Genomic DNA, 24,606 nt, shown 5'->3' on the forward strand with positions numbered 1-24,606 from the left:
GTTGTTGTTAGCCTAATAAGCATATGAATTACCTAATGTGGTCTTAGAATTCTAGCAATACCGTGGAATTCACAGAATACTAGAAGACATAATATCTGACACTAGCTTTCTATGTAGCAGGAAGATTGGTACAAAAATGTATCAACTAGAAAATACTTAAAGATTACCTAGTTTGTGTCATACTGATAAATTTTGGGTATCTTCAGCAGATGCTATTAAGTTATAGTAAGATTACTTCAGTGTTCAGTTTTGCAGCCTTTTGTCTTAGTTTGATAGGGCTGCTATAACAAATACCACTCACTACTTTGCATAAACAACAGGAATTTATTGTCTCGCAATTTTTGAAGGCTAGAAGTCCATAATCAAAGTATTGGCAGGTCATGCTTCCTCTGAAGTCTTCAGCATTCTGATAGTGGCTTGCTGGCAGTCAGCCTCTGCCCCATCACATTGTGATCTGTCTCCATTGGTCTCTTGTGGGTTCTCCTCCTCCTCAGTCATCTGTATCTAGATTTCCTCTCCTTATAAGGATTTCAGTCATATTGGATTAAGGCCTCCCCTGATTCAATTTGGCCTTCTCTAAATAGGATCTTTAAAAGACCAGGGACTTGAACAGATCTTTGTGGAGGACATAATTCAATCTACCACACCAGTGCATAATCTTACACAGAAGAAAGATCTGACAAGAAATACTTGAAAAGTTTTGGCTCAGTAGAATATATTAGGAGTAGATTACAAGAGTGCAAAGTATTTGTTTTAAACAGTGAGGATACATTTTGTAATCCAGATATAAAATGATGAGGTTTTGGATTAGAGTGTTGGCTCTAAAAATGGAATGGACAAAGAAGCTATTATTTTAACCACTTTAGAAGCATTGTTTTTCTAATTTGCCTGGTAAGTCTCTAAAGTAATAAATGTCTAAAGTAATTGTTTGGAGTCCAGCTTGTTTATTTAATAAATAAAATTTGCCTATTCATATAATCCAAACAGTTAAGTACTATAATTAGTATTTCCCAACAAGTGGAGATCTGCCTCTTTCCCTTTAAACTTTGGCTATATTTATTAAAAAAATAATAAATGTTTTATTTCTTATGAAAGACTTTTGAATTTCATGTATAGCAGTCACAGCCTGATCATGTCAGTCTTTTTAAATTAAACCTTTTCTCTAAGTGCAATTATAATTAAAATTAGCACAGCATTTAATGTAATAGACTTTGTTGAAAGTTCAAGTGCAATATTTTATTTTAGAATTCAACTTTTAAAATATGAAAGTATTTAATTCTTTCTGTATCTAAAATTGGTTTTTGATGGGTTAATATAATTGGTGTTATGTTATATGAGTACTGTGTTTCTACAGATGTGAACTGGGGATCTTCTACACAAGCCCTGACTTACCTGAATGCACTGCAGCATTCAATTCGTCTTTCTGGAGTGGAAGACCATGTGAAAAACTTTAGGTAAGTAATAAGGTAGCATGGAAACATTTTCTCTTAGCTGGCAATCAGTGCTTCACTGATTGTTCAGTAACATTTCCATATGCTGGCAATTCATAAAATGTTCTATAAAAGTATGGAATGTACTTTTTTATTTTGGTTGAACTTGATCAATTATTCATAAATAAGGGTGATGTTTCTTAATTATCAAAAATAATACGAAGGTTTTGAAAGTCCTACATTTGAAGATTTTTAAATGGTAGGTACCATAAAGTGAACAGTTTTTTCTCTCCTTGGCTATTGAAGATACATAACTACTAGGTATGAAATTCATAGAGATTTTTACATACCTTATTTTGTCAGTTATCTAAGACACTAAATATTTTCATATTAGTTACTCTTTCTTATCAGTGATTAGCTGGGAACCAGTTACAGTAACGAAGAATCTGCGCCTTAGGTTAGTTTTTAATTAAATTATGAGTAAAGAGAATTATCTTTTTGTAATTAAATGACCTGTGTATATTTCATATTTGTAACAGTTCATTTTATCAGTCATCAATTAAAAACTATCACTTAGCCAAATATACTTCTAATAACTGATTAGATTTAATTAGTAAAGCACTATTAGTATGTACTTCTCTAAATCTTGAAATATTTAACTGTATAAAATTCTTAGAAGTTATAGATTATTAGTTATACTTAGTTAAAGGTAAGCTAAAAGTAGGCTTCTAATTTAAAAAAAAAAAATAGACCATGAGGCCATGTTTCAGCTTAAGTCTGGCTGTGAACAAGTGGTTTTTTATAGTCTTCATTGGAATCTGCCTAATAAACTCAGAAACCTGTTCCATGTTTGTGAGTAAACCAAAAGAAGAAATGATATTTTTTTTACGGAAACCCTGAAAGTTGACTAGTACTATTAAAGAATTGCTCTACCAGAATCTCTCCTAGTAAGAAAAGTTTTTGCATTATTTTTGTTACTCCTGTGAAACACTGCTTTCCCTCTTTTTCTAGATGAAAATTTCCCAGAGCCACAGATCTTCAACCTTTGGGTAGAAAGAAATGGGGAAAAGAAAAAGTAATGAGAGCCATGGGAGGAAAACATTAGTTTAAGCACATTTTGGGTATTTGATGCCAAGTATAACAGAAAATAAAAATTATTCTGTTAGGTAAAAAGTTATAATCCAGAACTAAGGGTATCAGCAAGAATCAAAGTTAATTTGCCATCAATAAAAACTTGTTGCTTTGACTTGTTATATTAATGAGAACATTAAAAACAAACAAACAAACAAAAAACATGTTTTATCCCGATGTGACTTTTAAATTTTTATCGGAGTTACATTTACATAGTTTAAAAAGGCGAAAACTAGTCTTACAAAGTTACATGAAAAATCATTAATTTCCTCACCCTTCTATTTCTCCCACTGCATCAGTAACCACTTTAAACTCTCAAACTGATTCTCTTTGTATTTACCTTCATATTCCCAAACAAAATTCTTGCCTTGCTCTACTTTTTGGTTTTTAATGTTAGACATTATCTGTTGATGTCTCTTTTCTACCCACCCCTGACACATAGATGTACCTTTCCTTTACCCCATCTTCCCAGCATGTTTTTATGGCATAATTTTGATTAATTCAGTATTTGGTATTTATATTTTTATGACTTTTTAAACATGAATCACAGTTGAGCCATGTAGTAGTTTATGATGGCTTTTCTTTTTTTGTACAGCTTTTATATTTTCCCTGGATTTAATAATCCAAAAAATTATGTATTCTTCACTTTACCTAGTTTGTATTTCATTGAAGTTTCTTTCCCACTCTTTTCTGTTTCTTTCATTTGGTTTATTTTATTCAGACTTTCCTCAAATATCTGTGATCCTTAGTAATAGAAGCTCTGCATTGGCAGGTAAGGTTCTCAGTAAAACCCTTATTGTAGATTAAATCTATCTATGCTGGTTCTTTGAGGAACTTTAAGTCACTTTAAAGACTTTCTTTTGGATCTGATTACATTTTCCAGGAAAGAATCTCCATCTGCTTGTATAGGTAAAGTCCTGGCTGCCAAAGTTCTGAGAGTCAACTGGGAATGAGACTGGCATTCTTGTGGTTCATTATATAAATGTTATACTAATGCATCTATTTAAGGTAGCTTACTTCTGCCCTCAGCTATTGCTGGTATCTTGTAGACTAGACACCCTCTAGTGAATATGCCCCAGCCTAACAAGGTTGGAGAACAACCACCTTGGGACATTTGCCCATCATAGTAGTGAAAATAATTTGGTTATATCTAGTTATTTCTTACATAAACTTTCAACCAGTTCTTCTTAGTTTAGCTTCTTTAACACAATGTCCCTGCCTCCCAGAGTAATCACCTGCCACTGGTTCCTAGGCAATTTGTTGATCTCGTAGGCACAAAATCAGATAGGTTCACAGCTTTCTTTTATACTCTTAGGTTTTAGCCCTTTCCTGATCTGCCAAATCCTTTACCATTCTCCCATCTGCTTTCTAGCTTTCAGTATTTCAATACTATTGTGTCTCTTCCTGTCTTCTTATTTTTGTGGTTTTATAAAAAGCCTTTTAAAAATCAGTTTCTATCATGGGAGATTTTTGAAAAAGGAGTTACAATCAAGGCAAATATTCACTCTGCTATTTTTACTCAAAGTTGTCCTTAATTAATTTTGTTTTATGCCTTTTTTGGTCTGGTTAAACTATTCCCAATTATGCCTTTATGGTATGTTTACTTTTTGGTAAAGATAAGGAGTACAAGTTAATTTCCCACAGTAATGAATTATATTAGTGTACAGGTTAAACTGCTATAACAAAAAGACTGATAAATACATTGGCTCAAACAAGATAGAAGCTTATCTATCTCACTTGATAGACCAGTGGATGGTCTATGGCAGATAGGGCAGATGTGCTCCAGTTGGTCATTCAAGACCCACATTCCTTCTGTTTTATCAGTGACCGTTCCTGGAGAGTGCTCTTATCCATGTGGTCAGATTCATCACTACATCCATATTCTAGCTTAAGGGAAGGGAAAGAAGGTACGAAGGGCAGTCAGCTGCTCGGAAATCTCTAGCTGGGGAGCTGTGTAACCTGCTAGAGCTCACAAGGGGTGACTGAATACTTACGATGATCCTGGTCATAGGGCATGATTTCACATTTAGTTGCCCCAAAGCATCTCTTCTAGACAGAATTGGTTTTTCAGCTAATTTGCTAAAATACTGAATAAGTTTGTATTATTTTTTAGTCTTTGTTCAGGCTTCATGCTTTTTTAATGAGTATTATTAGGAGCTATCCCTAATAGTTAATGTAATGTTTGTCAGAATTTTTCATATCCTATTTGCTTTCTGTTAAAGTTGGTTCTTATTACCTAAATTCTCATTTTAAAGAATTTTTGCCAACCTGTTTGGACTTACTACAAATACCAGGATATTTTTTCATAAAACAAGATTGATTTCCACTTCTTGTCAGCAAAAATCTTCAGTGAAGAATATATGAAAGTCATGCCATTGTCCTGTGTTTGTATAGGAAATTTAATTCAAGTTTGGCTTCTACCATTGTTAATTAGCATTAAAACTTAATTTTACTAGAAACCTTTTCTTCACCTTAGGTAGTTTATTCGTGAAAAGTCATTAATATTGAGGTAGATTAGAGAGGGCTGATATCATAAAATAGAACTAATTTTGATATAGTCAAGCTAAGAAATAAAGTGGCCTATTTTGTACATGAAAGACAGGCCATGCTTTCAGGAAACTGCAAATTCTCTGAAAAAAACTAGAATATCAACCTTTAGAAGACTAAAAGTCATTCCATGTTTTTAAACCAGCATGATGATTTCTTTCTGCAATACATACCAGAATCTTTATTTATAATACTATTTATTATTTTAGAATGACATTTTAGCACTCTTAAGTTGGTTTTGTTTGCATGTCTTATACAAAGAAAAGCTTGGTTAATGTCATCTTCTATAAGAATCCTATGGCCTGTGTCATGAGGATAATTACATAAAGCAAGTTCTAGTATAATACTTTATTCTTAGAGAAACAACTTAAAATCATGTCCTTATTACCAAAAGCCCAAGCTTCTCTAATTTCATTTTTCTTTTTTATCTTAAATTAGGCCACAGTGTCTTGTTATGACAGGTGCTCCAAACTCACGCCCAGCTTTACTTCATCTTGTGCATGATTTCACAAAAAATGTTGGTTTGATGATCTGTGGTCATGTACATATGGTAAGTATTCATTTTTTATCCTATATTAAAACATTTTTTGCTGTATGTAATTTGTAATTTGGGGGCTTTCTAGATCTGAAATCTGACCAGAGAAATATGTAGGGATATTTTTTAATATAAGAATTATTTTCCTCAGAATATTTTGTCTCTAAACTGTTGTTGAACTGTCTCTGTTTTTCTTATTTATTATGAGTAGATTTGATTAAACTATATTGCCCATTGAGAGCAGATTGGCCAAGAACAAAATGACTTTTTTGTAACTAAGAAACCTAAATGAAATTCAGTATGTTGTTTCCTTATTGTTATTTTTCCTAAGTCCTAAGAACATTGAGAACATTTACTTTGCAGAAAAAAATAAGGTTTAGAGAAGGTAAGCAAAGTGTTATAAATTTCTAGAGTAGAAAGTAATATCTCTAGTATATAAAAAGAGCATTTCTAAATTTAGCATTGTTAAATTTCCAACTTCAAACACCTTTAATTGTCCATTCATTTTTTTTCCTAAGAGAAAGATTATTAAAAATGGTGGTAAACCTTCATATTTTACAAAGAAATTATTTTAATTTTTAAAAATATTTTTAATTTTTAAAAGTAAGTTTTAGCATCTTGACTATTGAGACTAGTCAGTGGATGAAGGATCACCTGTTCTGCATAAGTTTATTTGTCTGATTAGCTTTTCTCTCAAGCTTATTTTAGTACTAGAAATGTGTGCTCTGTGCCCTTTATCCTGACTTCTGATAGAGTTGCTTTTCCATTTATATAGCGGCAAAGTCAAAGTTGTATGAGGGTGAAGGATAGTGGAATTATATGAGACATTGATCCTACTTGGGATCTCTGGAGTTTTCCAGTTTGTCCCCAAGCTGCTCAATTCAAGTCGGGCCTTCAGCATCAGAAATTACAAATGGGTTAATTTTCCTACTAAGAAAGATAAATTTATTTTTTCCCTTTTCTTAGTCATGTTTAAGGAATACACTTTAGCTTATTTTTTTAGATTTTTCTTTATACATTTGTGTATAACAAATTCTATGTATTACTTGCAAAGATGAAACTAGGATTGCAATTTAACAAAGCTCATTTCCTTTCTTCCTTTTATTTTATCCTTTTAACAGAGGTATGAAGAAAAAATGTGTTTTTATTATTTATCTCACTTTGGATTTCAATGCTGTTTTTAAATTATTGAGCCTCGATAACTCAGACGTTTCGGACAAACCAGAAAACAAGTTAGGAAACTTTCTGTGGAAAATGGAAGGCTTTTACTTTGCTCTATATGATCTCTTGTACATTTTCCTAATTTCTCTCATTTACGTAATATCGAAACTTTTTGTTTTTAAGCCTGTTGCATCCTCTTCTCTCTTCTACTAGCACCTCTGTGCCTTACTCATACCGCCAACCTATTTTTTTTTAATTTTAAGCCTTAAAAATAATTCACTGATCCAGAAATGAAATGCTATTATTATATTTCTCCCCCTTCCTCCCATATTATTTCAAGCCAGTATAACAAGATCATTTTTATAAATGTGAAATAGATTACCTTTTAATGAAAGATACTATTAATATTTTTATTTAAAAGGGCCCTCGAAGACAAGCCATGAAAGAAATGTCCATTGATCAAGCCAAATATCAACGATGGCTTATTAAAAACAAAATGAAGGCTTTTTATGCTCCAGTTCATGCAGATGACTTGAGAGAAGGTGCACAGTATTTGATGCAGGTGAATTTGTTACATGTTTCAAATGCTTACATTTTAGCTTTGTATAAACTGTTTAAAACTCTTTGATTTTAGGTTTCATTCTTTATATTAACACAAATGGGAAATCTTGTTTAATGTCTTTTATTAAAATAGACTCCTAAGATATGTATAATTCGGGAGCTAACAAGACCATAGGAAAAAAGGTGCTGTTGACTGACAATGAAAAAAGGCTATTTGTGAATTATCTTAATCTGTTGTTCTCCATCTCTAAGATATTTTCCATTCATTCCCTGCTATGCACCACTATTTTTTATGTGTTAAAATGACTGTCCTTATTTTTAATTTTTAAAAATAATTCTCATTCCTATGAAAGAAATTTTTAGAAAAAAATATAGAATAATTTTATGACCTTGGCTAGGGAAGAAGTTTTAAAAATGAGATTCAAAAAATTTAGCTATTAAAATATCAATGGAGAGAAGCGGACTTGGCCCAATGGTTGGGGCATCCTGTCTACCACATGGGAGGTCCACGGTTCGGACCCCAGGCCTCCTTGACCTGTGTGGAGCTGACCCACGTGCAGCGCTGGTGCGCGCAAGGAGTGCTGTGCCATGCTGGGGTGTCCCCCATGTGGGGGAGCCCCACGCGCAAGGAGTACGCCCCATAGAGAGAGCCGCCCAGTGGGAAAGAAAGTGCAGCCTGCCCAGGAATGGTGTGGCACACACGGAGAGCTGACACAACAAGATGACGCGACAAAAAGAAACAGATTCCCATGCCGCTGACAACAACAGAAGCAGACAAAGAAGAACACACAGCAAAATAGACATAGAGAACAGACAGCTGGGGTGGCGGGGAGGAAGGGGAGAGAAATAAATAAATCTTTTTAAAAAAACAAAAAACATCAATTGAGGGGAGCGGATGTGGCTTAAGCAGTTGAGTGCCTGCTTCTCACATGGGAGGTCCCAAGTTAGATCTTAGTGCCTCCTGAAAAAAAAAACAGAAATAAACAACAAGCAAAACAAATGAAAAAAACCAACTTTCAGGAAAGCCAGTGTGGTTCAATGGTTAAGCGCTGGCTTTCCATGTACAGAGTCCTGGGTTCAGTCCCCTGCCCCCAGTGCCTAAAAAAAAAAAAAAAGTCAAAAAGTAAGCTAGATGATAACTGAGTAACTGTATAACATAGTGATTTCAGTAGTGGATGGAGTAAGGTTAATAGTATAAATACAAGAATGTTGTTCTGTTACTAAATGTTAAGAATATAGTGAATGGGAAAACTACAACTAATGTAACTTATGGACAATAGTTAAAGTAGTATTGTAATATTTTTGCAGCAGTGGCAAAGAGGATACTATATCAGTTCTAAGGGTCAATAATACGGAGGTATAAGAGGGTAGAGGATTTTTCCTTATAGAAAAATGAAAATGTTCTAAAATAGACCAAAGTGATAACACACAACTCTAATGAAAATGAGAGCCACTGAGTTTACACTTTGAATGGATTATACAAGGCATGGGACTGTATAACACAGTGAATCCTGTGTTGGATGATGGACTATGGTTAACATTACAGATAAGAGAACTTTTTTTTTCCAGAACAGTAACTAATATATAATATACAAAGGAGGGTGTTAATAATAGGAATTAGGGGGAAATAGGAATTAGGGGGAAATATGTACTAAATGTAATATATGGGTTGTAGTTAGTAGTAATATTTTGACGATGTTCATTCATCATTTGTAAAAAATGTTCCATAACAATGCAAGGTGGTATTGGTGGGTGGGTGTAGTTAAGCATGTTTGTTTTGTAAGTTCACAACTTTTACTATGCACTTACTGTTTATGTATATTCATGTGTGAATCATATACTTCAATGAAATTTTTTAAATGAAAAAAAAAACCACCACCTTAGGGAAATTTTAAAAAGTTTAATAAAGTCATTATTAAATTTATTATTTAAAATTTAAAACTTTATGCTTCAAAAAAGGACATGAAAAATGTAAAAGGAAGCTACAGACCAAGGGAATAATCATGTAATCAGCAAAAGAATACAGTCCATAATTTATAAAGAAATAACTTTATCGGAAAGAGAACTTAAAAAAGAAAAAGTATTATGGATGGAGAAGGAAATCAAAGTACAAGTAAATTTTCATACCCATCAGATTGATCAAAAACCAATATCAAATCTTAGGAAGGATGTAGAACATCTGGAAACCTTTTGGTTGATGTGAATGTAGATTGGACACCCACTTTGGACAGCAGCCTAGCAATGTCTCACAAATTTGAAGGTGTGACTACACTAGGACATTCCATTCTTAGAAGTATTTTGAAGAAGGTTATATGAATGTTCATACCAACATTATTTGTAGTAATGAGAAAAATTAGAAGCAATTTCAACAACTATTAAAGAATTGAAAGATTGTGATATAATCATACAGTAGAATATATGGTGGTGAAAATGAGCTATATGTATTAACATGGATAAGTTTCAAAAACAGTAAGGAAAAATAGCAATGTGAAGAAAATAACAGTATGAAGCTATTATAAATTGTTTAAAATATGTAAACTGAAATTTTTTTAGGTATGTATTCCTAAATAACAGAATACATAGTAAAAATGAAAAGAGGGACTGAGAAGGATGAACACCCCACTCCGAGGAGTGGTCATCTCTGAAGGGAGGAAAGAAAACGTGATTAGGGAGCAATATGAAAGTGTTCCACATGTTTATTTTCTAAAACTGGCTGGTGGGTTTAGCAGATGTTGATTATTTTATTCTTTATTCCTTTTTGTATGTGAAATACTATTTTGGAAAGAATTCTACCCCCATTCATCAGGTTCTTTCTGTCAGGTAAATCTTGTTTGCCTTCATACAATTTATAAAAAATTTTAATAACTATTTTATGTATTTAATAAATGTTATGAAGGAAAATGTGTCCTTAGAGCAGTGATTCTTAAACTTCAACAAACATCAGAATCACCTGGTGGACTTGTTAAGACAGACTGCCAGGTTCCATCCCTGGAGTGACCCAATAGGTCAGGAATGGGGCCTAGGAATTCTAACAAGTTCCAAGGTGATGGTGATACTGCTAGACCAATCTAGGGACTATACTTTTGAGAACCACTTCCCTAGAGGTTTTCTGTAATATAAATGGCAATATGATAAATTTGGTGAAAATTATGATCCATCCTCTTGATTGTTCTCCTCCACCTAACTTCATGCCCTAGTGAGTCATGACAATTTCACTAGTGTGGGATAAAGTTAGGATAAATGGAAAAGTATTATTTTGGGACTTCCCTGTAAACCTAACAAATACAACAACTTTACAAAGATGCCTTGGAGATGGTTTTATTCTAATGTCAAAACTGAGAAACTGTAGGAAATATCCTTATAAATTGCCTCAGTAAAACTAATCATGGAAATTTTATTGTAAGATGTCACTGAGAATATTTCTCGTTCTTTTCTACCTTCAGGAACCTGTTACATAAATTGACAAATATGCATGTATGCATTCATTTCTTTTAGTTGTTCATAATCTTTGTAAAAGCAGTTTTTGTATATTAACTTATTTTTTTAATTTTTAAATTAAAGAAGTAGTAGATTTATAGAAAATCATGTAAAAAATACAGCATTCCTATATACCCCACCCCCTATTATTAATATGAATTAATATAGTACCCTTTCAATTTTTATGAAATAATATAATTGTACCATTAATTCTAGTCCATGGTTCACATGAATGAGTTTTTTTCCATTATAAACCCTATAATTAATACCTTGCATTAGTATAGTACATTTGTGAGAATTCATGAAAGAGCATTTTTATAATTGTAATATTAACTATAATCCATTGTTTGCAATAGGGCCCACTGAGTTGTACAGTCATGTTTTATATTTTAATTTTTAACCTAATTTTAAGCTTCTAGTAACATATAGGACCTAAAATTTCCCCTTTTAACCACATTTACATATCTAATTCAGTGCTCATTAATTTCATTTTATAGTGACTTATTTTATACTTGGATATGTGCTATTTTTAGGTGGTTTTACCTTACACTTTGACTTTTTTTTCTGTCCCTTTCTCTGCCTAATTACTAATTATAATCATAAGCATTTATTATTTCTCATTAAATCAGCATTTAATTATCCAGCTTCCACATTAAAACTTAAGATGTACTATTTTAAAAAGAGTCTTATTAATAGTTTGCTTAGGGAAGCTTCGGTCAGTGTGATATTAGCACTACTAACTTCTTAATTTATATTTTTGGATCTTCTTCTTTTTCTTTTTTAAGGCAGTAGCCACTTATTTGTCAGCCCAATTTTAAATCTTCATTTTGGAGAGCAAAATAACATTATTTTTATTGAAAATTCCAGATTATATCATGATGGGTGACTCTTTAAATCAAGCCAGATCTCTCAGAGATCTCAGTGTGAACATTACTCTGCCTTTTTCCCTGGATGAAAAGAGCCTAGAATTATCCTGTCATACATGTTGAGTGCTTCTGATAACTTTCCCCTTCTTTATCAACCATATTTTGAGATAAAAAGTGATTTTTAAAAAATTGTTTAAAAAATAGACCAAAAGAAGGGGGTGGGGGGTATATGGGGACCTCATATTTTTTTAATGTAATACTAAAAAAATAAAGACAAAAAAAAATAGACCAAAAGAATTTATAGTTGCCACTAAGAGTATTTGCAATGTAAATTTATATCCAGTGAACTTCATCCTGAGCATATATTCTGCCATAAAATATTAACTGTGGTAATTTGAGGCCATTGCTATTAGCTGAACATTTCAAAATTAATCATCTAGAACTATAGCCAAAACTCTACAACTTTTTAAGTAATTTTTAAAGTAGTGCCAATCTCATGCCAGCACTTACTTCAATTTAAGTAAGTAACTGTAATTTTGGAGATGTTTTAGCCTAATAACAAAAGACAAAAATAAAAAGTAATATACCACTGGGGAAACAGTTCTTCCTGATGCAGTGAAAATGGTTCTACTGGTATACACACAACAGATACAGTAAACTAAATGTGTGTTTTTTTTTTTTTAAGATTTATTTATTTATTTATTTCTCCCCCCTACCCCCTACCCTGGTTGTCTGTTCTCTGTGTCTATTTGCTGCATCTTTCTTCTTTGTCCACTTCTGCTGTTGTCAGCAGCACGGGAATCTGTGTTTCTTTTTGTTGCATCATCTTTTTGTGTCATCTCTCCATGTGGGCGGCACCATTCTTAGGCAGGCTGCACGTTCTTTCGCGCTGGGCGGCTCTCCTTACGGGGCGCACTCCTTGGGCGTGGGGCTCCCTTACGCGGGGGACACCCCTGCATGGCATGGCACTCCTTGCGTGCATTAGCACTGCACATGGGCCAGCTCCACACGGGTCAAGGAGGCCCGGGGTTTGAACCTGAAGAAACATGTACAGGGAAAATGATACAGTGGGGATGTTTGGTTAGAAATCGGAGGTGTTTATAATATGCTTTAGATTTTAGCATTTTGCTAAAGAGATTTCAGTTGTTTGGTTTTTTATTTTTTATTTTTTGGTTTTTTTTCAAGATTTATTTCTCTCCCATTCCCCCCTGTTGTCTGCTCTCTCTGTCCGTTCACTGTGTGTTTTTCTGTGTCCGCTTGCATTATCAGGCGACACTAAGAAACTGCCTCTCTTTTTTGTTGTGTCATCTTGCTGTGTCAGCTCTCCATGTGTGCAGCATCACTCCTGGGCGGTCTGCCCTTTTTTCATGTGGGGCAGCTCTCCTTGTGGGGCACACTCCTTGTGCATGGGGCACCCCTACGCGGGGGTGCCCTGACATAGCAAAGGACTCCTTGCATGCAGCAGCATTGCATGTGGGCCAGCTTACTACATGGGTCAGGAGGCCCTGGGGATTGAACCCTGGGGATCGAACCCTGGACCCAGCATATGGTAGGCGGACACTCTATCAGTTGAGCCATGTTCATGTCCCTATTTGGTTTTTTAAATCAAACAAACAAAACAAACTTTCAAAATGCTCTTTGATGTTAGTGGCTACCTAGTCACGTAATTAAAAATATATATATATATTCTTTATCTGTCCCTTCAAAGTAAAAGTCATGTTGTTTTTAATGCTGAATGAAAAGTAGTCTGATTTTTTAATGAAACTCATGCCATGGGTAGAACATTTTGAAAATGGAGATAAGTTTTTGGTTTTTTTTTTTAAACAAAGTTAGGGATGTTTTTCTTGTTCCCTAATTATCCCAAGTGCTTGGATAGTGTTTGGCACATAGTCAGCATTTGATAAATATTTTAGTTAATTTAATCTTTTGCAAAAATGTGTTACCTTTGTCACTTATAAAAATTCTTGTGTACACATAGTCTTGGAAATAGTGTTTTCCAATATGTTTTATAAACTTACAAAAGAAGAAATTAGTTGGAACTTGGACACATTTGTTAAGCATGTTGACTTGCAACTCCTGATGAGCTTTCAAGATGTATGAAAATTGAAGATAGATATTAACTAGTCAGATTATAGCAGTAATTTTGCAAATGATTAGAGGAGAGGATTGGACATTTAGCATTGATGTGATTCAGAACTGCAGCCAACAGTACACTTCTTTCATTTGGACATTTGATAAAAAGCCATTAAAACCTAGAAGCAAAATTTATAACTTAGAAGGGGAGACAATTGTATCATTATGATTTATGATTATGGTGTATATTCCATCATTTTTCTCTCAGTGAAAATATGAAAATCTTGGTAGATCATAAAAGTATAACAATATAAATTTAATTTTAAAAATTGTTTCTTTCCTGTACATGTGAAGCAGGTGAGCTAAACCTGTTCCCCAAGTGTTTAATTTTTAACTTCTTTGTACATATTTAATCATAAGTAATATGAATACTGTAGTGCATGTAATTTTTCAAAAAGTTTTGCTGATAAGGGCATGTAATTTAAAAATGTTTAGAAAGCATCCATGTAGAGGATTTTGTTATATAGTTCTTTAAAGTTATATTTACTGTATTTTAGGCTGCTGGTCTTGGTCGTATGAAACCAAACACCCTTGTCCTTGGATTTAAGAATGATTGGTTGCAAACAGATATGAGGGATGTGGATATGTATATAAACTTATTTCAGTAAGTACTTTTCTATAATTCAGTAACTTCATGGTTCATAAAATGTTAATTTTGAAAGCTTACACTCATTTTTTTAAGCCTCTTATGTAGTCTCTTAAAATGGAAGCAATAAAGAGTGAAAAGGACTGGGTGGTCATCTGGCTTCTAAACTGATGATCTAGTAACAAAAAATATTTATGGATCTTTCTGTGTCTATACATGTACCTACACAGATATCAATAGGTACATACATACACACATATTATGTATACTTTGACTTCCCCTTCAAGTTAGTAACCTTTTCCTCATCCTTACAGCTACTTCTGAGCAGTTCCCAAATGTTGCCAGATCCCTCACCTTCTAAGTTACGTTGTCACTGATGTAAGCCTTAGAGGTTTAGGTTTGTTTTCCACTCTAAGAAAATTTGTATTTAGCCATTTGGTTCACCTAGTAAGTTATTTACATTTTTTAAAAGTATACTTACATGTTTTGCTTCTCCATCCTCTTCAAAGTGTGAGTTCTGAGTTTACTATTTACTTTTCAATGTTATTTCCAAGGATCTTTATTGGACAATTTTGTTTTGTTTTCCATCATTTTAACTTCCTTCTAGAGTTGTCTAGAGAGTTCTTTTTATTCTTTCATTACTTTGTTTTTCTGTTTTTTTTTCTCCTGATTATGTTAATACAGCCTTTTACCTGCTTAATACCATAATAGGTTTTTGAAATTCAATGGATTAATTAATAAAAAGAGTAAAACTTTTTATTTTTTTCCAGATTTATTTGTTAATACTTAAAACTACCTCCTTTTCTGAGTATTCTGGATTTACTTAACAAGTCTGTCTGTTTTATTCACGTTATTTTGTAGAGAATAAGCATTCTCTCTCACTGTACCATGCTGGATTAAAAAGTAATCTTCTGATAGCCACTGATGAAACAGAACTGTGCACCTCCTCCTATGAAGTATTTCTTCATAAACAGACAATTGTCCTTTAAAATAAAAAAATTATGTCATCTATTTATCTTTAGGGCAAAAAGATAATATGCTCACCCAGTGTCTTCTTAAAAACAAACAAACATAAAAACTGAAATTAGGAAAGTAGCTCTAAGCCACATTCAAGTCCTCTGAATTTTTACCTGATTGCCCTTAACTCATTATCTTTAACTGGGATTATCTCCCTCAGCTGAAGTTATCTTCCTTACTAGAACTTGTTGTATCTATAGACACCCTCACAAATTTATTCACCTGTTTCACAAGTGATAGCTTTGCTTTCAGAGCTACCTCAAAGACTTAATCACATCTCATACTTTACTTTTTAAAAAGCTCTTTTTGTTTATTAATAATGTATACAGTGAATAAGATTTCCCAAAGAATTGTTAAATGCTTTTAGTAAAATTAAGGCTATGTTGATTTGTCATGCTGTGACTGCTGCTTGGTTTTGGGGTTATCATTTTTTTGTAAACAAAATTCTTGTACTTTTATTCTCTTTGTACTTTCTGTTTGTCGGAATTTCTAATTCTCTTGTACTTTCTGTATGTGGGGATTAGACAAATAAGGATAGTAAGAATGGTGAAATCATGTGGACCATGTGCTTTGCTTTTTCTTTTTTTTTTCTTTTTTTTTTTAAAATTCATTTATTTATTTAATTTCCCCCCCTCCCCTGGTTGTCTGTTCTTGGTGTCTATTTGCTGCGTCTTGTTTCTTTGTCCGCTTCTGTTGTCGTCAGCGGCACGGGAAGTGTGGGCGGCGCCATTCCTCGGCAGGCTGCTCTTTCATTTCACGCTGGGCAGCTTTTCCTCACGGGCGCACTCCTTGCGCGTGGGGCTCCCCCACGCGGGGGACACCCTTGCGTGGCACTGCACTCCTTGCGCGCATCAGCACTGCACATGGCCAGTTCCACACGGGTCAAGGAGGCCCGGGGTTTGAACCGCGGACCTCCCATATGGTAGACGGACGCCCTAACCACTGGGCCAAAGTCCGTTTCCCTTTGCTTTTTCTTAAGACTCAAGATCAAGGAGATAGAATAATTATCTTAGGAAATAGAAAATGAAATTTTTACTAATAGTCCTTATAATATACCTGCTACATTATTAGTTGTAGTTGCTTTTAATGGGAGTACTAGAAGGAAGGATTCTTTCTGACTCTGGCTTTGTAAGGATTAAAACGCTGGAAGTCAAATATTATGTCAAGTATTGTTTGGTCAACAATTTTAAAGAATAAGTAAAATATTGCTCTTTGATTTCTTGAATTAATGGCAGTTTTTAAGCAATGACACTGGTCATAATTTTATATTATGACAGTTCCTTTAATGATTTGGTTCTGATTCTAAATACCTTATGCAATTGAGATATGCTTTACTTATTATTTACTAAGAGTACGTAAGGTCTAAAACTAACTACTATACATTAGTGTATACAGCTTACAGTGAAAACATTAAGCTATTTTAATCCAAAGTAAACTCAGGGGACTATATTCACTGGACTGGTTTTTCTTTAAAGAAATTGATTTTGATTCAATTTATTTAACTTTTAAAAAATACTTGTAGTTATTTCTTCTCTAGTATATTAGGTCTTTCAAGTCTCAAATGGGGAAAATTAACCTATTAAATTTCTTTCTCCAGAGAATCTCTTTTGACCTTAGTTTCATTATAAATCATAATAGGAATGCGGTCAAACTTGTCTCTCTGATTTAAAAAACACACAAGAATTTCACAATACACATTCTTTGATTTTTTAAGAATGAACACATTCTCCTATTAGTCAGTAGGACCAATAAGATATTTTACGTGTGTGTAGGATGCTCCCATTTGTGTTCAGAAATATTAAAAGGAGAGAAGGAGAGTGAATATAAGTCTGCAAATGCGCGGAAAATCTTTGGATTATTATTAATTTTTTTTTGGATTATTTTAAAATTAATTTTGTAAAGATGTAGAAAATATTTTAAAATACCCTCATTTCCTTTAGAAATGATGTCTTCATACACTGCAACCTGCTCTTATTTCAGCAAAATCTGTCTTCATTGTTTTCTTCTATTTCTGTTGGCCTTAAGGGTATAAGCCTAAATATATACCTGGTAGAATTGGTTTTCCTGAAATTTTATTTTTCCATAATTTTAGCTTCTTTCTGATAGAATAAAAATAAACTTTGCTTTACACACCTTGCTGTAGGTAGAGTATCAATATTATAAAGATCTACACTTGCATAGTTTTCAAGGATATTATCAAAGAAGGAAAGGGGAATGGTATAGAATTTGAAACTAAATTATGGAAATCTCTCTTAAGTATTTTAATGCACATTTTAAAAATCAGATATTTAAAACAGAAAGTAATTTTAGAGACCTATCACTTTCATTTTATAGAGGAGGACACAAATTGTAATTTATTTTTTCCTATTACAGTGATGCCTTTGACATACAATATGGTGTAGTGGTTATCCGCTTAAAGGAGGGTCTGGATATATCTCATCTTCAAGGACAAGGTAAACCTTGTTTAAAATAAAGTTTTTATTTAAAAAATATAAATTACTTTGTTAGAAAATTTTATTTCTCACAAATTCTTCAGTAATTTTCATGGTTACCATTCTGTTTTATGGGCTTGCTGTTTAGCATTTTAAGGTTGTACTAAAGTTTGTGCTTTTTCCATTTACCAATCTGGATGATAGTTATTGATGATAATGGAAAGAATCAAATTGAATCCAAGTCAAGGTTTGAGAGAAACAAATGCTGGTTATTATTGTAGATCTGCCAAATTTGTAGATATACATGATGAATAAAAGAATCTGAAGAAAGACTTTAAAATTTTTAAATTGAATCAAGAAGAAATAGAAAACCTTAACAAACCTGGAACAAGTATAACATTTGAGTCAATAATAAAAAAACCTTCTACCAGTCAACAGTCCAGGACCACATGGCTTTACTGGTGATTTCTACCAAACATTTAAGAAGAATTAAACTGTTGTAAACTCTCAAACTCTTCCAAAGAATCCAAGAGGTGGAAACACTTCCCAATTCATTCTGTGAGGCCAGCATTACCTGGATAGCAAAGCCTGGTCAGGAACAAGACAAGGATACCTATTTTCACCTCTGATATTCAGTAGTTTACTATAAGTTCTAGCCAGAAGCATTAGGCAAGAAGAATTAAAAGGTATACAATTCAGGGACACAGGGATGCTGCGGTGGTTCAAGCAATTGAGCTCCCATTTACTACACAGAGGACCCACGTTCAGTCCCTGGGACTTCCTGGTTAAAAAAAAGAAAAAAGGCTTCTCAGACCGGTGCACTGAGGCATGGGGCCCATACGTACAGCAAAGCAACACACCAAAAAGACAATGATGCAACCAGATAAAACATTTTTTTAAAGTATCCAATTTAGAAAAGAAGTAAAACTGTATCCATTTTCAGACAACAAGATGTTATATGTAGATAATCCAAAGGAATCCACAAGAAAACTACTGTAGCAACCAGTTTCAGTGAAGTGGCAGATTACAAGATCAACATGCAAAACTTCAGTTGTTTTTCTATATGCTAGCAATGAACAATCCAAAGAGTAAGTTAAGAAAACAGTTCCATTTACAATAGCATCTAAAAGAATAAAAGGTCTATGCATAAATTTACCCAAGATATAAACCACTTGTGTACTTAAAATGACAAAGCACTGCTGAAAAACCTTAAAGAAGACCTAAATAGTACTACATCTCACATTCATGGATTAGAGAATTTAACTGTTAGGAAGTCAGTATTACCCAAAGTAATCTACAAATTCAGTGCAATCCTTATCAAAATTCCAGCAAAAAAAATTTTTTTTTAAAAAATGGAAAAGACAATCCTCATATTCATATGGGACTGCCAGGAGGCCCTAACAGCCAGAACAATTTTGAAAAAGAACAAAGTTGGAAGACTCATGCTTCCCAATTTCAAATTGTTCTACAAAGCTCCAGTAATCGAAACAGTGTGGTACTGACATAAAGAAGGACATATAGACCAATGGAATGGAATTGAAAATCCAGAAATAGGATCCACATATCTATGGACAATTGATTTCTGACAAGGTTGCTAACTATATGTAACAGGGAAAGAATAGTCTCTAGACTCTTTAAGAAATAGTATTGGGAAAACTCAATATCCACATGCAAAAGAATGAAGTTAGATCCCCTACCTTGCACCAGAGACAAAAATTAACTCAAAATAGATCAAGAACCTAAATGTAGGAGCTAAGACTATAAAACTCTTAGAAGATAATATAGGAGGAAAGCTTCATGACCTAGGATTTGGTAATGGGTTCTTAGATACAACACCTAAAGCAAAAGCAACTAAAGAAACAATATAAATTTACTTCATCAAAATGGAAAACTTTTGCACATCAAAGGGGGCATTATTAATACAGTAAAAAGACAACCTAGAGAATGGGAGAAAATACTTGCAAAACAGCTATCATATAAGAGTCATGTATGAATGTGATTGAATCTTTAAAATATTTTTATGTATTTATAATCATTATGATCAAATTTTTGAAAGCCTTTTTATTCCGCATTAAGATTGGAGACAAGAATTGTGTTTAGCATAGATTGAGAGCAAGGGATATAAAATCAAGTGGATCTGGGTTAAAATTCTAAGCTTTTCTTCTTTTAGTGGTTTTGTAGCCTAGGCAAAATGCTGACTTCTGAATGTCAGTTTCCTCATCTATGATTACTTCAAAAGTATGGTGCAGTTTATAAAGGAGATAAGACCTGTGAAGCACTTAGCATAGTGCTGGCACCTACGCTTAATGGTTTCTGTCACTATTTCTGTTAATTTATATGAAAAGTGATGAGAATTATGAACAGATTATCAGTTTCATATTATATTTGTTTTTATGATAATTTTGTTTCTGTTGAAAGTTAAATGTATACTAACTTCTTGCCAAAAAGAAGACACAAAATGAAGAAGCATTTTTAGACATAAACAGGTGATACTTTTCACCTGGAGTTTATGAAAAGACTCTCTTCCCTGGTCTTGGCTCTATATTTATGAGTGTAATTTTTCTGTGTTACCTGTTGTCTTTTAACATGTTTATGAACATTTGTCTTTTTTTTTTTTTTTTACATATTTCATATGTATAAATGACTTTGAAAGTAGAATTCATTCACATTTTATAAATCATTCCTTTGCCCACCAGATTCTCTTGATCCATGAATTTCACTCGTTACTTATTCCGCCAGCACCTAATTCAAATATCTGATGCTTAGTTGTGGCTTAGATATTTAAGTAATTACTCATTTCAAAACATTATCATTTTTCTTTACATGGGAAATAATTTATAATATCATAATAAACTTTGCTTTAAAAATGTAAGCACAATGCTTTAACAGTTAAAAAATAAGATAGATAATATTTGAAATATTTTCATATCCATAGAAGAATTATTGTCATCACAAGAGAAATCTCCTGGTGCCAAGGATGTGATACTAAGTGTGGAATATAGTAAAGCATCAGATTTAGATGCTTCCAAACCATCTGGTGAAAAAAATGTTGCACATAAAGGTAATTTTTCATTCAAATAATAAATTTTATTAATGGTAATGTTTTAATTTGGGTGGAAAATAGTTTTTACTGTATAGCATGTCTCAGAAAGTACCCTGTTCTCAAAATTGAACTGTTCATTTGTAGTTGCTCAGGTAAAAGTTAATGGCTTTGAAAAATGGTTACAAAATAACCAGCTATTTTAAGGTATTAAACATTTTGAACATAAGTGATGCCAATTATTTAAAATATATGTATGTTTTTATTTGTGCTTTAAATAAAACAATATGAAGTATAGGTTAAATCTGAACTTGGAAAGAAACATGGTATATCTTTGTTTATATAAACATGGTTTATATGCTGAGATATTAAAAACTCTTTACATGTACTGCACCTGGAGATCTCAGGTAAAACAGTGTAATAAAAATCAAGTCAAAATTTATTCCTTGCTTTAGTCCCTCTGTGAAGAAACTCCATTTCTAGTTTATTAAACCATAAACTGTTAAACCATAATTTACTAACAAAATACCCCAGGTGGTCATGTGATAAAGACCACTAAAAGATTTCAAAACCTTCGAGACTTTCAGAGAATTTCATGTACAAAAATGCATATGTCATGTTCATGAGAAGGGGAGAGAAATATGACTTCCAAATCTAATTCTCCCACCCTCACTCTCCTACCTCTGTTCAATCTTGTATCTCCATCTGTCCTAAACCCAGCTGATTTGCAACAAGAAATCTGCACTGTAAATCATCAAACCATATCATACTTTTGATTCCTGTAAAAGAATTACTATTCTTTTCCTAAAATTTTTATCCTCAGACAAATCATTTCTCTGTGAAATTCATTTCTTCCAGTTTACTTAGGAGCATTATTGTTGCTTTTTATTTCTGTCCTTATTTACTCTATTTGCTTACAGTAGTAGTTTTTTGAAAGTTTAGTTGAGAAGTATTTTCCCTTTCACTTCTTTGCTACCTTGATCATAATTGTTTTCCTATTACCACCTCAAAACTCTACAAACATATTTTGATAACTTTTTATGTTCCTATGTTTATTTTTAGTTTATATTGTATATTTTTCATTTCATTTTATTTTTTTGTCCTTTTATCTAAAACAGATCCTTTCCTTACAGAATCTGTTAGGAATTAATAGGTGAAGTTACGGTTGGGGGGTAGAAGTAATATTTATTGAACATCTCTGTACAACCACATTATAGTAGGTGTTTTCCATACATTAGCTCAATTATGTAACACAAGCTTATGAAGTCATTATTTTTTATAGAGTATGAAACTTGGGTCAGTTAATTTCTACTCATCTTTTTATTGTGAAATCTAAATGCTTTAAACTTAGTTTAAATCATTTTAAATGTCATGCTTTCCTTGACATTTCTGAGCTCTTTAAACATGATGCAGAATGTCCATGGTTATACTCATAAATGTTTTTATTATTAAAGATAGATACTATTAAATATCCTTCTCTTTATAAAAATATTAATATTGAATACTATAAAATTAAATGTAAAATTGAAATGTTTCTTGTTCCATACCAAGTATAAGAAATTAGCAGCATTCAAAAGTACCATTACCTTTATTTTGTTTTTATTTTTATTTAGTCAGTTATTTTCAAAATTAGATAAACTGTAGAAAAACTTAAATAACTTCCAAAGTCTTCAGAATTATAAACATTCTGGTGTAGTTATTATTTATTCATGAATATTTGGTTACATTTGTCTTTGTTATTGAGGCATACAATGTGCTAGGGGACAAAAAGAGCACCCCTTGAGTACTTTGTACTAGGCACTGAGGCAAGTGCATTAATGCTTTCAGTTTAACAACCTTAAGAAGTAGGTACTGTTAACTCTTTTTCTCAATGAAGAAAATGAGTTAATTTGCTTAGCTCAAGCTCACATAGCAAGTAGAAGGAGTGGAGTTAATATTGGAATCTTGGGTGTCTGACTGTAGAGCCCATTGCTGTGTTCTGTTTCCCATCCAAGTGGAGAGTCTTACAATCCTTAAAGAATCAAATATACATGATATAACATTGATATTAGGAAAACTATAAACCCCAGAAAAATATTTATAGATTTTTAAATATAAATGATAGCTGTATATTTTGTATAAATTTTTATATTTGAAAAAAAATCTCTGCTTTATGACCTTGCATTTTATATAAGTCAAAAGACACTATTTCTGATCACATTCCTTAATATTTCAAATGATGATTTACTTTTTAGTTCATTTTTTAAAATACCAAATATCCATCAGATGTTTCCAAAATTAGTTTCCAGTCATTTGCAAAGTGACAAAATGACACATTTAAAATTATTTTATACTCTAGAAGCCATATTCAACATGTTTTCAACTTATTTCAAGTATGAAATTTTTAAAACTCTAATAAAAATTTTTTTGACAGTTGTACAATAATACTATTTAGGGGTGAGTGTTAATCAATAGCCCCATTGTAGAAGAGTCTAAGATATGTTTGCTTTTTAAAATCCTGAACACTCAGTATAGAAATTACAAATCTTCAGTCTTGATTACTTTTTGTGGACTCTTGTTTCATACTGTGTTTTGTTCATAAATGTGCTCTATTTACATTCTCATTATTTTATTAATATAAAGGCAATTAACCTATATTTTGTGTTTTTTAAAAATAATCTAGATGAGGAAGAGGATGGCAAGACTCCAACTCAACCACTGTTGAAAAAAGGCAGGCATTTTTCATCATTTTATTTTAATCTCTTTTTCATACTGTTAACTCTTTAACTCCAATTTTTTTTTTTTACTTCATTAGTTTTTATTTCCATGGTGAGGTGATGTTACAGTTATTTATTAAATGCAGATTAGAAAAATTATAATTAGTCCAACTAAAGAGTAAATCTTGCCAAGAAAAGGTGAATATATCACAAATACTTTTAAATCCTCATAGCATTTCTGAAATACTCAAACCCTGTAAGTCAATATTAAATTTATTTTTAAATTAAACTGCATGGTTTAGATGATAAGTAGAGACACTGAATTACATATATTTATGGTGTCACTTGCATTCTTTACCATCAGTTGTACCCAGCCAAGACCTTAATTTTGATACTAATATATTTTTCATTTCAAAAATTGCAATATTTCTCACAGTCCTGCTGCATTTGGGAGATACACAGTCATGTCAACATACATGAATTTTATGAGAAGGAGATAGAGGTGAGAGTTATGGAGCAGTGTGGTTTGGTAGCCATATTTCATCATGCAAAATCATTCATCATGTTTGCATATGTCATGGCAGCATGAAAAGTGAATGACAGATTTTACAGAGCGATCAGATTTCCTCCTGTGGATTTCTGCCTTTAAAAGTTTGGTGTAGGAGCTGCATAATAATCATTTGCTTGCTCACAGAGCCAATGCTGATTTTTTTTTTTTTAATTCCTGGGAATATAAATGGGAAATCCCTTGGTGTATTGTCTGTTAGACCTGCAGCAGATGGATACCCTTTCAAGGAATTCCCACCATCTTTCATGGTTCAGAGAAAGATGTGGTGGTTTAATGGCTTTAGAATTGGGTATCTCATTTTGAAGGGTCAATAGTTAGGGAAAGATGAGGGAGATTTTCCTTAGACTAAGAGATTGTATAAACAGATTTGAATACACGAAAGTTTGAAAACTATAGGAATTCATCAAAAGGGGCTTTAATATTTAC

At 32.7% G+C, this 24,606-nt stretch overlaps 1 protein-coding gene across 1 annotated transcript in view; it reads left to right on the top strand.

Moving 5' to 3' along the window:
- SLC12A2 (solute carrier family 12 member 2) overlaps nt 1–24,606 on the top strand; it is a 116,918-nt gene that overhangs the window by 83,170 nt on the left and 9,142 nt on the right. The window contains exons 15-21 of the mRNA XM_004449515.5: nt 1,355–1,454; nt 5,547–5,658; nt 7,226–7,366; nt 14,339–14,445; nt 17,818–17,897; nt 20,812–20,937; nt 23,579–23,626. Coding sequence (XP_004449572.1) covers nt 1,355–1,454; nt 5,547–5,658; nt 7,226–7,366; nt 14,339–14,445; nt 17,818–17,897; nt 20,812–20,937; nt 23,579–23,626 — 714 coding nt within the window. The remainder of the gene's footprint in view (nt 1–1,354; nt 1,455–5,546; nt 5,659–7,225; nt 7,367–14,338; nt 14,446–17,817; nt 17,898–20,811; nt 20,938–23,578; nt 23,627–24,606) is intronic.

This window comes from Dasypus novemcinctus, chromosome 2 (genome assembly GCF_030445035.2).
Source record: "Dasypus novemcinctus isolate mDasNov1 chromosome 2, mDasNov1.1.hap2, whole genome shotgun sequence".
NCBI classification, from domain to species: Eukaryota; Metazoa; Chordata; class Mammalia; order Cingulata; family Dasypodidae; genus Dasypus; species Dasypus novemcinctus.